At 48.9% G+C, this 15,153-nt stretch overlaps 7 protein-coding genes across 7 annotated transcripts; 4 read left to right on the forward strand and 3 right to left on the reverse strand.

Annotated features, from left to right (window-relative positions):
• Positions 1–135: 135 nt before the first annotated feature.
• On the forward strand, positions 136–854 carry FTJAE_11599 (beta-1 4-n-acetylglucosaminyltransferase; the record flags this gene model as incomplete). The annotated part of the gene is made up of 3 exons (XM_037344557.1): positions 136–451; positions 496–634; positions 683–854. 3 exons carry the CDS (start codon positions 136–138, stop codon positions 852–854), a joined length of 627 nt encoding a protein of 208 aa, XP_037201359.1.
• A 226-nt stretch (positions 855–1,080) lies between these two features.
• Positions 1,081–2,973, reverse strand: FTJAE_11600 (stress p66; the record flags this gene model as incomplete). Its single annotated transcript, XM_037344560.1, has 2 exons — positions 1,081–2,799; positions 2,860–2,973. 2 exons carry the CDS (start codon positions 2,971–2,973, stop codon positions 1,081–1,083), a joined length of 1,833 nt encoding a protein of 610 aa, XP_037201360.1.
• A 2,097-nt stretch (positions 2,974–5,070) lies between these two features.
• FTJAE_11601 (CFEM domain protein) lies at positions 5,071–5,633 on the forward strand (the record flags this gene model as incomplete). Its single annotated transcript, XM_037344561.1, has 2 exons — positions 5,071–5,276; positions 5,336–5,633. 2 exons carry the CDS (start codon positions 5,071–5,073, stop codon positions 5,631–5,633), a joined length of 504 nt encoding a protein of 167 aa, XP_037201361.1.
• A 951-nt stretch (positions 5,634–6,584) lies between these two features.
• FTJAE_11602 (ADA HAT complex component 1) lies at positions 6,585–8,474 on the reverse strand (the record flags this gene model as incomplete). Its single annotated transcript, XM_037344562.1, has 1 exon — positions 6,585–8,474. The coding sequence occupies one exon, from the start codon at positions 8,472–8,474 to the stop codon at positions 6,585–6,587; it is 1,890 nt and encodes a 629-aa protein (XP_037201362.1).
• Positions 8,475–11,562: 3,088 nt separating this feature from the next.
• Positions 11,563–12,195, forward strand: FTJAE_11603 (uncharacterized protein; the record flags this gene model as incomplete). Its single annotated transcript, XM_037344563.1, has 1 exon — positions 11,563–12,195. One exon carries the CDS (start codon positions 11,563–11,565, stop codon positions 12,193–12,195), a length of 633 nt encoding a protein of 210 aa, XP_037201363.1.
• Positions 12,196–12,530: 335 nt separating this feature from the next.
• Positions 12,531–12,996, reverse strand: FTJAE_11604 (vacuolar transporter chaperone 1; the record flags this gene model as incomplete). The annotated part of the gene is made up of 2 exons (XM_037344564.1): positions 12,531–12,886; positions 12,963–12,996. The coding sequence occupies 2 exons, from the start codon at positions 12,994–12,996 to the stop codon at positions 12,531–12,533; spliced, it is 390 nt and encodes a 129-aa protein (XP_037201364.1).
• Positions 12,997–14,315: 1,319 nt separating this feature from the next.
• Positions 14,316–14,988, forward strand: FTJAE_11605 (cytoplasmic dynein light chain; the record flags this gene model as incomplete). The annotated part of the gene is made up of 4 exons (XM_037344565.1): positions 14,316–14,327; positions 14,386–14,424; positions 14,509–14,583; positions 14,644–14,988. The coding sequence occupies 4 exons, from the start codon at positions 14,316–14,318 to the stop codon at positions 14,986–14,988; spliced, it is 471 nt and encodes a 156-aa protein (XP_037201365.1).
• Between the last annotated feature and the right edge of the window lie 165 nt (positions 14,989–15,153).

The raw sequence follows: 15,153 nt of genomic DNA on the forward strand, positions 1-15,153 counted from the left end.
GCCATAGCTTCCTCTTACACGAACTGGCTTACCTAGGTGCCTACCTACCCTATTGCGGAACCATGGTATAGTTTCAAGACTTCGAATCAACAACTTATCTGACTTTCTTTCATCTCTACTGATTTTCTCGCGGATATGGAGAAGCCTCATCTTGACCGCGTGTGTCTTGTCACGGTCGGTGCGACCACAGGGTTTGGAAAACTCGTTGAATCGGTCCTTCAGCCAAGTTTCTGGCAGTACTTGCACTCACAGAGTTTCACTCACCTGCGCGTGCAGTGCGGCCCTGATTTTGCCTTGGCGAGCAAACAACTTGCTGATCGCAAAGATGACATTCCATCGGGCCTATGTATCGACCTATTTGCATCCAGAAAAAATCTCATGAAGGAGGAAATGTCTCTATGCAAGGACGCTGATGGCAAGAGACAACTTGGCCTTGTGATATCCCACGCTGGTAAGTCAACCGAGTATTTCGTGACTTGAACTTACACACCCAAGGTACGGGAACAATACTGGATGCGTGGAAAATGGGGTTGCCTCTTATCGTTGTACCAAATACACAGCTTTTGAATGATCACCAGACTGAGATGGCTAAGCATCTCTCCAAGGAGGGGTATGCAATCATGAGCTCTGGAAGGTATGTAAACCCGGACCTTCAACTGAGTCTTCTTCTCATATTGGACAGTGCCGAGGATCTTGAAGAAGCTATCCATAAGGTGGGACTTCTCTGGGAGGAGAACAAGACTTGTTGGCCTCCACACGTTATTCCCTCCCAACAACCCAAGAGGCTTCGTTTGTGGGATCTTGCCCCTGAAGACGTCGCCAAAGAACAGAACGCCACGATGGTGCATGATTAGGGCTTTGACATCCTCAAGCGCGCCGTGGGCCTCTGATCGGACAACGGATCACTTGGCAATGAGAGGAGATATATATACGTTACGATTTGGGAGGAAGGCATATGTTTGGTGTTTAGGCGTATCTATTCTCGCACAACTTGTCAAAAGGTGCATCTATCTAATGTAAACTCTGTTTCCCGTGCCACCCGGGTGGGAAAATACTAGCCAGGTGTAGAATATATCTTGTTCAAGGCAAATTCTGAACCTTCCAGATCTTCAAATTGGCATCCCCTCCAGCACTAGCAACTCTGCCACCTTCGACCCAAGCAACACCATTGACGCCGTCCTTGTGAGCGTTAGCAGCCTTAATTCGCTTACCCTGGTTCTTCTTTTCAAGACACCAGATAAAGACGTTTGTATCAAGGCTACCACTAGCAGCGTAGGCGCCTGTTTCGTCCCAGGCAATAGCTGTTACTCGAGCAGTGTGAGCAGACCAGCGATCTGCGACCAATTCCCAGCTCCCAGCGCTGTAAACATAGATCTTTCCGACACTGTTTCCAGCGGCTAGATGCGAGCCATCCTTGGAAAAAGCAAGTGCAGAAATAGTGCCAGTTGGGTTACTCAGCGACTTGACTTCTTCGAGCTTACCATTTGAACTGGCGTTGTAAATGCGGACGCAGTTTTCGTTGGCTCCAATGGCAACAAACGATCCGGATGCCGCAATAGCACCAGGGGTAAAGTCAAAAGACTGCTCGCTGACCAGCTTTTCGCCAGAGTACACGGAGACACCGGAGTAAGTCGCGACATAGACAAGTCCGTTCGCCGCACTTACACCTTTAGGTTGTGCTTGTAGCTTGATGGAAGTGCCCAAGAAGGTCTTGGCCGACTCGTCAACAATTCTGAGAGTATCATCCCAACCAGCACTGAGGACCTTGCCATCGGCAGTGGCAAACTGAGCGACCTGGTTTGTATGTGCTTGCCCATCGACAACCGTAGCAATTCCTGAATTAACGTCCCAGTGGCATACGCGGCCGTCAAAGCTGCCAGACCAGAGGTCAGCACCCTTGCCGTCAGATCCAGTCGACAAAGCGGTTATGCTCTTTCCGTGACCATATACAAGGCGGACAGGTTCCGGCTTGCCCTCGGTCAAGTACGCGAGGTTGCCTGCAAGGCTGAGACTAATAATGAGGCCGTCGCTACGGCCAGGAACAAAAACAATACCAACTTGCTGGTCACCCACGCTAACATCCTCTCCAAACTTCCAGGTTTGGATGACGCTGCCTGCATCGACATCCCAAAGCTTTACAGTTTGATCAGCACTAGCGGTGACGAACTTCTTGCCATCTGGCGACCACGATACGGCAAAGATACTTCCCGAGTGCTCACCCTGCCCAATCTCTCTGGTGGGCTCACCCGTCTTCCCATCGTAGAGCTGTATCCTCTTGTCGGCACCAACCGTAACCAAAGAGCTTCCGTCAGGGGAATAGGCAGCGCCCAGAACAAAACCGGTATGTTGAGCGCTCTTGTTGTTGAACTTGTATGGGGCTCCATGATAGAAGACCATGTTGCCATCGTCGCCAACCGTAGCCGCACGGAATGGGCGTTGAGGTTTCATTGCGACGGCATTAACGGACTTGGAATGACCGATGATCTCACCAACTGAGTTACCGCTATCGGCTGTAATGCAGCGACCGAATTGCTCGCGACCATCGCCAACAGCAATAACGCGTTGCGACTCGCCGTCCCAGGCAATATCGTTCAGACGACCAGAGATGATTCCGTACTCGCCCCTGGTACTCTCGATAGACTCGGGTTCCCACACCTTTAGCATTCCGCTTGAGTCACCACTGGCGACCTTGAAGCCATTAGGAGCAAATCGAGCGACGGTTGTAGGGGCGGTGTGGCCGGTGTATTCCTTTGCGTCTGAAGGGTTGTCGATGGAGCGAACAAATATGGATTTTCCGCACTACATGGGTCAGAGACATCATCTACAGAATGTAGTCTTCTGGCAGAGGGAAGATCATACAGGATAAGCTATCCGTTGACCCTTGGAGTCGGCCGAGATCTGAGTTGGCTGACCACGGTTTGTAACTGGGACTGCCGCCAGGATGCGGTCGAGAGTGATGGATGGAGAAGCCATGAGGGAGGCAGCGGCGGTTATGAGGTATAATTGTGCCTCTAGAAGATAGAGAGAACAGGGATGAAAGACAGATGAGAAGATGCACCCGTATAAAGCCTTGAAAGTCAAAATGCCGTCAGTTTCAGATGCGAAGTTGCTGTGAACATGGGGGAAACGTTTCTTGTTTGGAGGGGTACTTCTACATACGTCAACAAGCTAGTGTGGGGCGCCTTACCTAGGTGTTCAGACTGTGAATGGTCTACTCAGTAACTAGGTACTCCGCAGTAGTGAATAGATTACCTTAGGTACTCGAAAAATCGGTCTTATTATTGTGACATCAAACTTATGAATATTACATCTAGACGTATGACCACTACTCAAGCAGGCAATTCCTTTCATTGCCATGCACCTCCATGTCACTAGTTTGGAATTCCCAATAAACCTCCTTCATGACATACAATGAACCAAAATGTGAATATTTATCGAGCTGCTTAACGTCTGCCTACTCTAGGCAATAATGAGAAGCTACACAAATGGAGCCATGGCAACAGAAGCGGCCTCTCCTCTGCTCCAAACCTCTAGGCATCAAGTATCAATATCATGTCTATTCAAATGACTTGACTTTGTAGCAATACCCAATGGCCCGGACGTCAGATGGTGTCACAAGGGCAAGCTACCTATAACATGGAAGCTCAAGGCTTAGGTACATTACCCCCGTGTTCGAGCCAGAAAGAGCATGTACTTTATTTGGATACGATGCTGGCTGCTTTATGTTTATTCTTGTGTGATCCATCACGTTCTTACTTGTATGGAGTAGTAATATGGGTGGTATGTTCTGGGCCCCCATTTTATCCCCAATATGATACTTGTGCAGGTTGTACTAAAGCAATACGAGGCGAGTGAGGCATCCATATGCACGACGCCTGTCATCGAAGGCCGCGTCTGTTATCACCACTGACTTCTAGTCTGCATTGCTCGATTGAGTACCACTCTATGCCAAACAAATAGCCCTCCTACTTAACACTCAAGGAGCCTGAGCTGTAATAAGTCCACAAAGGCTGTTTATGGCGCGTCAAGATACACACCGTTATGTCTGACTGGGCAACCAAACTCACACCACGAGGAGGACATACGATGTTGCAGTTGTGCAGACAAAAATAGCTAACTAATCCATCGATTCCACCCACTCATGAACTGCATAACACAGCATAACGCCGCACAACATCGCACTGGTTCAGCCTCCCTGCCCCCTGAAAGCACGCTAGTCATCTCCCCATCTCCATGCAGGGACATCTCCCAGAGCAAAAGCTAGGATAACAGCAGCTTCAAAGTCTCCCGTTGGAGGAAAACAGACCGAACGACACAGGCGTAGACAGGCACAAGGGTAACATTTTTCGACGGTGACCACAATTACCTACAGTATGTCCTTGTACAGTACATGTATGTTTGAATCCCCACTCTGACTGTCGTTACTCCCAGCCAACGCTGGTCAGCAACCCTGCCAAAATCGTAGAAATCAATGGATCTGTACTGAATCGTGTGAATACAGTTGACCGCCACGACTTCGAAGACATTCATCAGGTGTGACTGAGCATCGGTTGGAATATGTCGGTGAAATGAGCTCGGTATGAGGTAACAACAGATAAATAAGGTACCTAACCTTGGTACGGAGTACTAAGGTAGAAACAGAACTTTGTCCAAGCTCAAGCCACTAATAATACAACACACCAAACGGCAACATGTAATCAGCCATTTATCCATCCCCCTCAACACTCTAACACTCTATCTCCAACCCAAATTCTTGAGCAAAACCCGAGCAGCCCCTGTCATCTACGATAACCCATGCCATGTACGGAGTCGCGCATTGGTCTCGCCTGGGGGTGGGACGGCAGAGCATCCTTACCCATGCCCATGCCCATACAGCACGATGCTAAACATGACCTTGTTGCTAATATCCCCCGTACTCGCCTGTGTGATTAAAAACGCCTTGGTCTCCTCAGTTTATATATCTGCTCTTGATCTCCCTGTGCCAGGGCCCGTCTTTTCTCCTTAACCTCCTCTGCATTCTCCAGTTCTTCCTACTCCATCTTCAAACGTCGACCTCACGTAATTACCGTCATGAAGTTCCTCTGGTCCCTCGCTCTCTTCGCTGCTGCGGCTTCCGCCCAGTCCTCTACGGATTCTGGCGCTGCTCCCTCTGCCTCTAGCGAGTGTGAGGCTGAGTACATCGTCAAGAGATGTCTCGAGACCGAGAACGCAAAGGTCGAGGACTGCAAGGCCAACGATTGGGACTGTCTCTGTGCTGCATATGAGGCTGTTGCTACGTAAGTGGAGCATGCCTGTACATTTTGAGCTGAACTTGTCGTCTAACATATACTTCCAGCTGCTTCAACAACTGCCCAGACGACTCTCGCGCCAGCTCCGCCCAGAGCCAGGTTCAGGTCAACTGCCAGCAGGCCTCTCTCTATGGCACTGCGACCAAGGCCACCAAGACCAGCTCTTCCACAGCGACAGCTGATGCATCAGATGCTACCGCCACTGGTTCCGATGCCCCTGATGCGACCAGCTCTGCTACTGAGTCTGCCGCCAGCGCCGAGAACACCAACAATGCTGCCGACAAGGCACGCAACACTGCTGGTGTTCTTCTTGCCGTCGCCGGTGTAGTCGCCGCTATTCTGTAATTGCATGTTGGACATGGTTTATGAGTAAGATGGAGGAGTTTGATTTGGTCTGAGCTTACGGCCGAAAAGCGTGCCATCAATGATCTATCTAAGTAATCATCTAATTCATTAATATATACTCCGCTAGGTATATCATCTTAGCCGGTTGATGATCTGAATTTCAGTACGAATACTCGATGTGTTTTGCTGACAATACTGTAATTCCAAGATCTGCACTACTATTACGCTTTGCCTCTAACCTTAATTAGAGACAAACATTCGTTGCTTAATCCGATTGGTCGCCATCGAGCATTCGCAGGGATATCCTCAGCATGCCCATACCTTGTGTAAGAAAGATAGTAGTCAGGGGTACTCCGTAGAGATGACCGTTTCTTGGCCGAACGACCGGGTCAATTTGTGAGTCTTCGTAGTCGTGGGGAAGAATTGCTACGCTTTGGGCCTTATGCATCGTGCATTCACACTGTCAGCTTGTTCCCATGATAAACCATGTTACAAACGGTGAAACTGCTTGGAACTGAAATCTTGATATAGCTATTCGGATCGTACATGTCCCTTCTTGTCTAGGGATATTCGCTCAACATACTAACAACGAAAACAAAACAGAGGTGCAACAACCAAACTGCATTCCAATAAGAAGTCCCGTTCCGTAGCGCCTCAGTGAATATACGTAATTCTCTAATTCAAACAAGATCGCATGTTTCCCCTACTGTAATTCCACAAAGCGCCCCCAATAGCCTCAATTTTCGTTTGTGACAGGCTGAAACCAAGCAGTTGTCGTTTCTCAATCGTGACCTGTTCCCAGTGGTTGTTCATAAGATGACTAAAAAAATATATGGTTGAAAATCGGTGGTTCAAGAAGAAAGGCGAATCCAATGGTTTGTGACTGTACGGCGTTGGCAATGATGAATGGGAAGATCGGTACACAACGTGTAGATGCTATGTTTCAATGGTTCAGAGTTTACGCGACCTTCGTTCCCTGGCATTACTCTTGACTGGCGTCATCAGAGTAACATGCTTGGGGTCGTCCTTACGAAGCCTTACGGCGCCTGATGCGCCGCTGGATCCCTGACGCAGTGAGCGCGAATCCTGGTCGTCATCCAACGTGATCTCTTCTACATCCGACACTGACTCGGTTTCAAGATGATCACTTGTGCCGGAAACAGAGGAGCCATCATCCGTATCATCGTACTCTCCATCATCACTAACAAGAGAAGGGGCGTTGTTGCTGATCATGGTATTGGGGCTCATGTCAACATCTTCCATGTCCAAATCTTCGTCTGAAAGCACAGGATTCGCATTACGCGATCCGCAGTTTGCAGACGTCTTGAAAGCGATTGGGGGAGCACGGCCTTTGCTACTGGCTGAATGGACCGATGCGGCCATGACAGTTGGAGAATGAGTAGCCTTTGCGGGCACGCGCATAACGACTGGTTTCCGCACAGCAGACGGATCTCCAGGTTCTATTTCGTCAAGTGATGTCTCAGCAGGCTCCGATTCCTCACCGGAGGTCATATCGTCCAGTGCGATCTTTGTCTTTGCATCTGCAACCAGTTCACGCAGGTTGCCGTCGAACTTCCGACTTTGCAGGAGATGTGAGAGAAAGGGCACATCCGAAGCTCCTGCGACAGAGCCAGTCATTTTCACTTCACGACCACGGGGTTTGCCACGAAGCGAAGGGATACGAGTGACGCCAGGCAGCTTGCCTTGGTGATAAAGCCTAAGCGAATCGGCAATTCTTGATCTTAGAGCAATGTATGCCTGCTGTTCCGTCATACCTGGTTGGGCAAAAGGATGCACAGAAGTGGAAGCCAGAGTTGGGACGGTCGGTGCAGGCCCCTTTTCCTCTCCAACAGCCCCCCCTTCGGTTACTTCGATTGGATGACCGCTCTGTACGGCTGCTTCCTCGTGGCTCTTGAAGTCCCTCTTGTGAGCAATGCGGCAGTGGTTGATAAATCCCTGAGTACTTGAAAAGTTCTCCCGGTTGCAATCAAGACACACCAACTTTACCGTCTTCCCATCGGCGCGCTTCAAGATACATGGGCCAGCCTTGTCTTTTGGTTGAGGATAGCCACTTGACAAAGACTGTAACTTCTGGCTCCCAGCTCCACGACCTGAACGGGCCTTGAGCGAAGTTCCAGATTCGGTGAAGCTATTTCTTGTCGTTCGCCCTTCAGCAAACGAAGCTCTCGCGCGTGAGGCTTCTGGAGTAAAATGCCACTCGGGCTGTATGCCATCAAATGAAGGATCAGGAATAAGCCACTTGGCATAGTGTCTGGCATATGGACCATCAACGACACCAAATGGGGGTGCCCACCTTGGCACAGCTTCCCCCGAACGTTTCTGAATAGCAGGTCCCTTTCCGGCACTGACATTCAGCATCTGTTCAGGAGTTGGGCAATTCACGGGGTATGGGATGAGATGGCAACGTCTGAGCTGCTCCAAAGCAACCTGGCATTTCGCGAGTTCCTGGTTAATGAGCCGAAGTTCATCATGCTTTAGCAAAATTTCAAGACCAAACTGGTGGCGAATCTCATCCCTGGCATCGTCCAAACTAGAGGCCGTAGGACTTTCTTGTGGGTTTGGGTCGGATGCTGAGAAACTGTGGCCTATTACATCTAGGTCTATCTTGGCGCGCTTTATAGGCACGTTCATATCGGACGTTTCATCAGCGACATATACGCTTGGCCGTCTCCGTTTGGGAGGCTGCACCTCGGGCAACGCTGATATCTCCGTTTTTGGTAACAGAGGTGACTGAAATGGCTTCAGTAGGTCTGCGATGGGTGGTGTTGCCGGCAGCGTCTTGTCGCTTCCCCGTGATTCAGATGTCCAGAATCGAAACATGAGGATACCTCGACAAGGAGTCAAGGAGAAGACCAAAAAGTCACGACGGAAGGGCCGTAGTGAGCTTTTGTATCAATGAGATAGGCAGCAGCAGTGTGTGGATTTGAAGGCGGGTGAAAATTATGGGAATGGGTGCCAAATATGTGGCGCAGGTGAGGCTGACGTAATTGGAAAGTAGGCTTGCGGATCGGACAATCGGAGTCGGGCGCAAAGGGGTTTGATGATGTGGCCCTCAGAACAGGCCAGAACCAAAGAGGAGTTTGGGTCAACCAGCGACAGTAACGACAAGTACTCAAGAGTGACAATGTGCCGGAAGAGAGGGAAGAAAGAAGTGATCGAGCGCTAGCGAAAGCCTCGACTCTGTGGCCTCTGAGAGACAGCAAACAAAGAAGTGTTTTCTTTGAGAGGGAGAGTGTGTTGTGAATGAAGAGGGAGGGAGACGAGACGAGACGGGAGAGCGTGTAAGAGGGAAGATTAGGTAGGTTGTGGTAGTGAAGCAGCAGCAGCAAAGAGAAAGGTGGGAAAACGAGGGTGCAAGCGCAAATGAAGGTGCGAAGAGGAAAATCGATAACACATGGGAGGGAAGGTGCGTCGAGGGGGGAAGTGAAAGTACAGAAGTACAAAGTAAGTGTAGGTGCAAGTGGAATTGAAGCTTTCTGTTGCGGGAGTCTGACACGACTCGAGGGAAATGGGGATAAAGTCAAACTGGAAGAAGGAGAAAGTGGGTGGTGCAGTCACTGCAGCGTGCGTGATGGGAGCACCTCAACCTCAGAGTTCAGTCCTTCACAGTCATCAGTCAGTACCCGAGAGTGACGCTTGGGTCTCGGTCTCTTGTTTTGGTGCTGCTTGTGTACTGGGTTTCCTCCCTGATTGAATGAGCGATCGGCCAGAGACTTGATTTGATTGAACGGCCGATTGAGTGCCCACACAAAGCAGACCTGAGGCGAAGCCGTCGAGCAGGCTAAAACAAGCCTAGGAGTCAAGGGAGTCAAGTGTTGGCAGGCTGTTGGTGGGTACCCAGGGGCGAAATTGGGGTTCTCTGTCTCTTTGGGGAGTGGACCATCAGCCAGCCAAGCATGGAAGGAGCCAGGGGATTATGATTGCGGTACGACGACGCCCAGAAACTCAGAACCACCATCTACTAATAGATCCGACGCAAGCTGGGACCCTGTCAGCATTAACTACCTACATATTAGAAACATCGAATCTTGAACTCTGACTTATCAGTACATACATACCTGCCTTAGGATCCCTACCAAGACTGGCAGATAGGCTATCATAAAGCAATCAAAATATATGGTTTTTTTTGGTAGTCAAGTCAGTTGTTTGTTGCTTTAGATGAGTTTCGCCGTTTGTCTCCTGCTATAACCCCGGTCACTTCCCGGCTTGTTAGCAGTGATAACAAACGAGTGCCCAATTAACTCAGGACTGGACAGGAAGAGATCCGTCAGATCCAGTCGATAGCCTAGTCCGAGCTAGTGCAGACTGCTGCATATGTAGAGACACTGCTTCAACGTAGTTTCAAATACTACCAGTATGCGCTCCTCAAGTAGTAACGACAAACAGCCCGGAACAGCCTGGCGCTGCCTAAGAATGTCCTTTACGACACCTTTTCAGGTACAAAACCCCACTGTAGATACTTCTAATCAGAGGATTTGGCTGCAACCCTAGTAACTCGAAGTGCGATGGTAAAGCATGTTCCAAACCCAAATCCATCTTATCTCGCGCTTCCATGGCAGCTACACTACTAGGCACCCAGCTACTTGGTACCTCTCTTGATCAGATTTGACAGGACTGTCTTGCTCATTAGTTCTCTTGGGGCCTTGGAGTCCTTCTTCGCTTGTCTGTATCACCCGTCTCGTATTCCCATCACATGCTACTGGTTTTGCATCTGGGCAATCAGTCCTACACTTGACTTCGGGACGAGTCTTGGACGTCTGACAATGCAACCATCAATGAGACACATTTGGTTAGAACGGAGCAGGATGGTGTGTAGGTTGTGGGGCTATCTTTCTGTAAGTTGCTGCAGCCACTTCCAACCAGCTCGCTTATATTCCACTTGGCTTGGAAGCCAAGCTGCAATTGTTTAGACTGTGCTAGTGTGCTGTGTCTGTACCTTATGAACATGGATGAGTGTCTTTTTCTTAGAAGCCTCACTCTAGTTGGTCATTGTGTGCCAATCTGGTGCAAGCTCCTTGATATCTTCAGTTGAGAGCATCAACAACAATGCAATCCCTGTATCCAGTTACTATCGTCCGGCGAGCACTGTATGAGAACTTCGTCTGTGCCATGCAGAGGCTGCAGATTGAAAGCTAGGTGATGGGATATTTTGAAGCGCAATGAGGTGATTCTCTCGAGTTCCTGGGGAGCTACTCCGTACCCTCAGCCCCACTAGCGACTCCGGTCTAAATCGTCATCCATGACATCTTCAGAAGGGAGTGCTGCCGTAAAGTGCTCATTCATCTGCTCATTTCTGTTACAAGGTGATGGAGGAAATCTGAGATGAATAGCTTTGTGAAAGATATACAGTAATATTGACAGTATGTCGCCTGAGGCGCCTAAGAGTTAGACTTAGATAAGCCGAGCGAGCTGTGCTTATGCATTCAAGATCTCAACGCAACTTTGGAGTTGTGGCGCAAGCCTCGCTAGCCACTTTTCACCATGTTCCGCTTCACAATTGATACCTAGGTAGCCTTAGTCAGCTGTCTCTCAACATACAGCCACGTGCTTTTTAAGGTTTTGGACAGTTCGGGAAATCACCTTGTAAAGGAAAAGAAGAAAGAAAAAAGGGAATCTCATGATGCCTTACCTATGAATGGAACCCTCTGAAGGTGCTCAATTAGACTGCCTACCTAGGTATCTTGGGTATTGCAGTCTGGCAAAACGTTCAACGAGAGGTTCATGGAAATTATTATGTGTTAAGCAAGTTATAAAGTGCCAAGCGTTTGATCCAATGAATAATATCACTGTACTCCAAAAGTACAGACTTGCATGTGCCCGCCCCGCAAACCTCAAATCCTGGTCCGCAATTGTTTTATCCGCTACTCCGTAGAGACATCACGTTCTCTTCACATCATCATTCACAAAGATGCCCACTGCAACATCCAAACATGCCTCTGGCAAAAGGAAGCCAGATACGAATGCCTCCAAAGACGCACATTTGACGAAGCGACCTCGAAACAACGATCCTAAGACTCCAACACCAGCTCTGCTAGCTCCCCACGAAACCATCATCGCTGAGCTCAACTCCAAATATGACATCCTACCTGCTTCAGTTATCTCATCAACGAAAATCAAGAAGCGCATCATGCAGGTCACAGATCACATAATGACTCAAGGCGAACGACCTCGAGTAGCACTGCTGTATGCGCGAACCGCTGATGTTTGCAAGCTTATCACAGTGGTGGAAACATGCAAGCGGATTGTCAGTGAGGAAGGGAAAGCATATTATCAATACAACCAGCTATTTGACCAGCCAGAAAGGTCTAAAAGCAACGATGTTATTGAAGAGACAATTCTCGAAAAGAACATTCAAGAAGACAATGATTCCGACAACGACGATTTCGAGGTTATGCACAGCCGTTTTGAAGACGCAGTGCTACCTCAACCCTCGCCACGATCTGTGAAATCAATGAGGGTTTTCATTTCGACTATGCCCATACAGGAACTGAAAATAAAGAAGGGTGTTACGGTCCAGTCTGGTACAGCCAAGCAGGCTTGATACAATCCTGACAATTTTGCTCAGGCGTGTTGTCTTCCTTAATTTCTCTAACATACTTGACTGAGCGATTCCAGAGATGGCTCATTGTTGAGTAAGTCGTTTAGCAAATCACAAGATACCCAGCGCATGTAAATAGAACATTCTGCTTTTTGTGCCACTACAATCGTGCAATAATACTGTGTAAAGAAAATCTGCGATGTCCCGGCTCCAACGCCAATGGCCCAATACATCCTGAGATTCCATTCCCCGCTGAGCCATTCCCGCCTCTTCCCATATAAGCGGCCCTTGGATGCCGCTGCGTGACTACAATCGCTGTGGTCATGTCCAGTGAGTCTCTAGTTGCCATTGTTCTTGGACTTGTCGGTGATTCGGAGGACAAAGTTGACAATGACGGCCAGTAGAAGAATAATGGCCAGGACGGTGGGACCAAAACGGTCGTCAAAGCCGGCCTGACCCTTCATCCTTATAGACTTGGCTCGCCAATGGTACGTCACCAATGCATATATCATGGTCAACATAGCGACACCAGTGAAGAGGAATGCAGAGATGAAGGCGACTCTATCACCGAAGTTCAGCATGCCGATGGCGAGGGCGCCGAGGATGACGGTGAAGTTGAGCCATGACAGGAAAGTTCGTTCGTTCGCAAAGAAGACCTTGGGTTCGACGCGGGTTGGCAAAGCGATGCGCTTACCTGGGAGACATGTTAGACAGGGCAAGATTACCAAATTTCAATTGCAAGATTCGATGGATTTTCGGGGCGGACCTACCGGGAGTGGTCTGAAGGAGAGGTTGGGAAGACATGTCGGAATCGCTCGATATCGGCGAGGTTTTATTGTTGACGGCTGTGGTAGCGAGTGTTGTGTCCCCGTTGGCGGAGGAGGAGGAGGAGTGCTGTCAAGTAGAGGGTACGAGATGACGCTCAATCGGTAATCCTGGTGCGAGCGATTGGCGAATGACTTCACTTGACCAAAAAAATGTTTGTGATAATTAAAGAAAAGGTCCAAGCAGTCTTGTTTATGTACGACATGGACTGGAGTGCCGAAACGAGGACGAGACGCTCGCCCCACTTCTCGGTGTGTGTTCCTGTAAGTAGCAAGCTTGGGTCCTGCTTCGAAGAGCACGTGGCTCATTGGTTGGACATGGATAATAGCAGCACTCGACCGCCCTATCAACTGCTGAAAACTTAGCATTCAGAAGCAGGTACGGATATTTACAGGCACCGCCGGATCTGTCTTGACGTCCTCATGGAATCACCGACCTGTGCGACGATGAGAGACCACATATTCTTTGCAACTTGTGAAGAATCTCGCAATCTCATAGACCTCACTTGGAATGACGAGTCATTTCGAAGGCAATGATAATTTTGTTATTTCTAGCAATGCTTACAGATACCAATGAGACATGGGATCAGTGCGCAACTTCATATCCAATAAGAAGAAACTGTTTCACGAAAGTTTATCATGAGCTATCATGGCTCTAGCTTCACTAAAAAAAAACCAAGCATTAACGTCGCTCGAAAAGAAGCGAAGACATGAGGTACTTGTGTACATATAAACATGTAGATACAAGAGTACGATACTCCAGTAATGAAGACTATATTAGGTATATCAAATTTCATAATAAAACCATGCAATCTAGATCAACGCCATTATCTCAGACTGTTTAGGTTTCTAATACCGTAGTTAGCTACCTACTTGACGATGGATGTTGTCGACGATCGATTGCACTCATCTTTGATCACGTGTCTGAGTGGCTCCCTTGTCTGGGTGACAGGTAGCCGCGATAGAAAGACATTCTGACACAAGTTGAGCTAGAATAATCATGACCGTAATATGATCCCATCTATGAATAATAAATAACTAGATTTGGCTGCCTTGACCATGAGAATTGCTCAGCGAAGCATGATATTGAAAAAAACTAAAATAATAAAAGGTTGTTGTTACTAAAGGTGCTAGCCATGGTTTGTGCATGAATACATAACCCGGTTCCTCTGATAACGAGGCTTGTTTTTGTTTACCGACCGTTTTCCACCTGTCCAATCCGATCCACGACGCCATCCATCAAACATCAACTCACCTCCTAACCATCCTCTCAACCCCAAAACGACACCAATCTCGACAATGGCCACTCCTGTATGTGCACAATCGCTGGAGGGATCCTATGTCCGTGCAAAAGTTAATCTTTATCTAGCCGATTCCCCCCAACCGCCTCAAGCAGATCGCTACGGACGTACGTTGCCCATCCATCTCTGCTTACCGCCAACAACAAGACCGCCGCGTCTTTCGACGCGTGTACTAATCACAACAATTACAGGCTTGCAACAGCGCGATTGGAAGCGCTGAATTCTACGATCATGACAAGACCGAGCAATGGAACTCAACAATTATTGTGAGTTGAAGACACAACTTTACACAGCCGTGGAAGCTAAAATGCTAACCATGATTGCAGAGCTCTGTTCTGAAAGCCGTCATCTCCGAGTCAACCCCCGAGGGCGCTTCTGCTCCCTCGTTCAAGTTCGCATGCAACAGCACCATCGTGCAGCATCTCGTCCCTACGTCCGCCCTGAACAAGCCCCGTGGTGGCACCGAGATCAAGGCTGAAGAGCCTCACATTTCTACGAGCTCCGAAGCGACTGCCACTGACGGAAAGCCCCATGTCGGTCGACGAGGAATGCACAGTGCCACAGGCGCCTACTGGGACCAGAAGAAGGACGGCATGTGGACCTTCAAGTACGATGGCGGTGAGGGCAAGGGTCTCGACGTAGTTGTTATGCTCATCTGGGTCGCCATTTGAACGCCCAAACGGGCAGTGGACGGGCAGTGGACGGTCAGGTGTTTTCGTCTTGTTCTAGCCCCAAGTCTGCTCTCTGCGGACGTGGATGGCACCCTAATTCAGCTATGGCGTTGAGGGACTTGGAAAGCGTGACATTAGGAATACGAAGGGTATGATGAGGCTTCT

Source organism: Fusarium tjaetaba (genome assembly GCF_013396195.1).
Source record: "Fusarium tjaetaba strain NRRL 66243 chromosome Unknown NRRL66243_c0000291, whole genome shotgun sequence".
In the NCBI taxonomy this organism is placed as follows: domain Eukaryota; kingdom Fungi; phylum Ascomycota; class Sordariomycetes; order Hypocreales; family Nectriaceae; genus Fusarium; species Fusarium tjaetaba.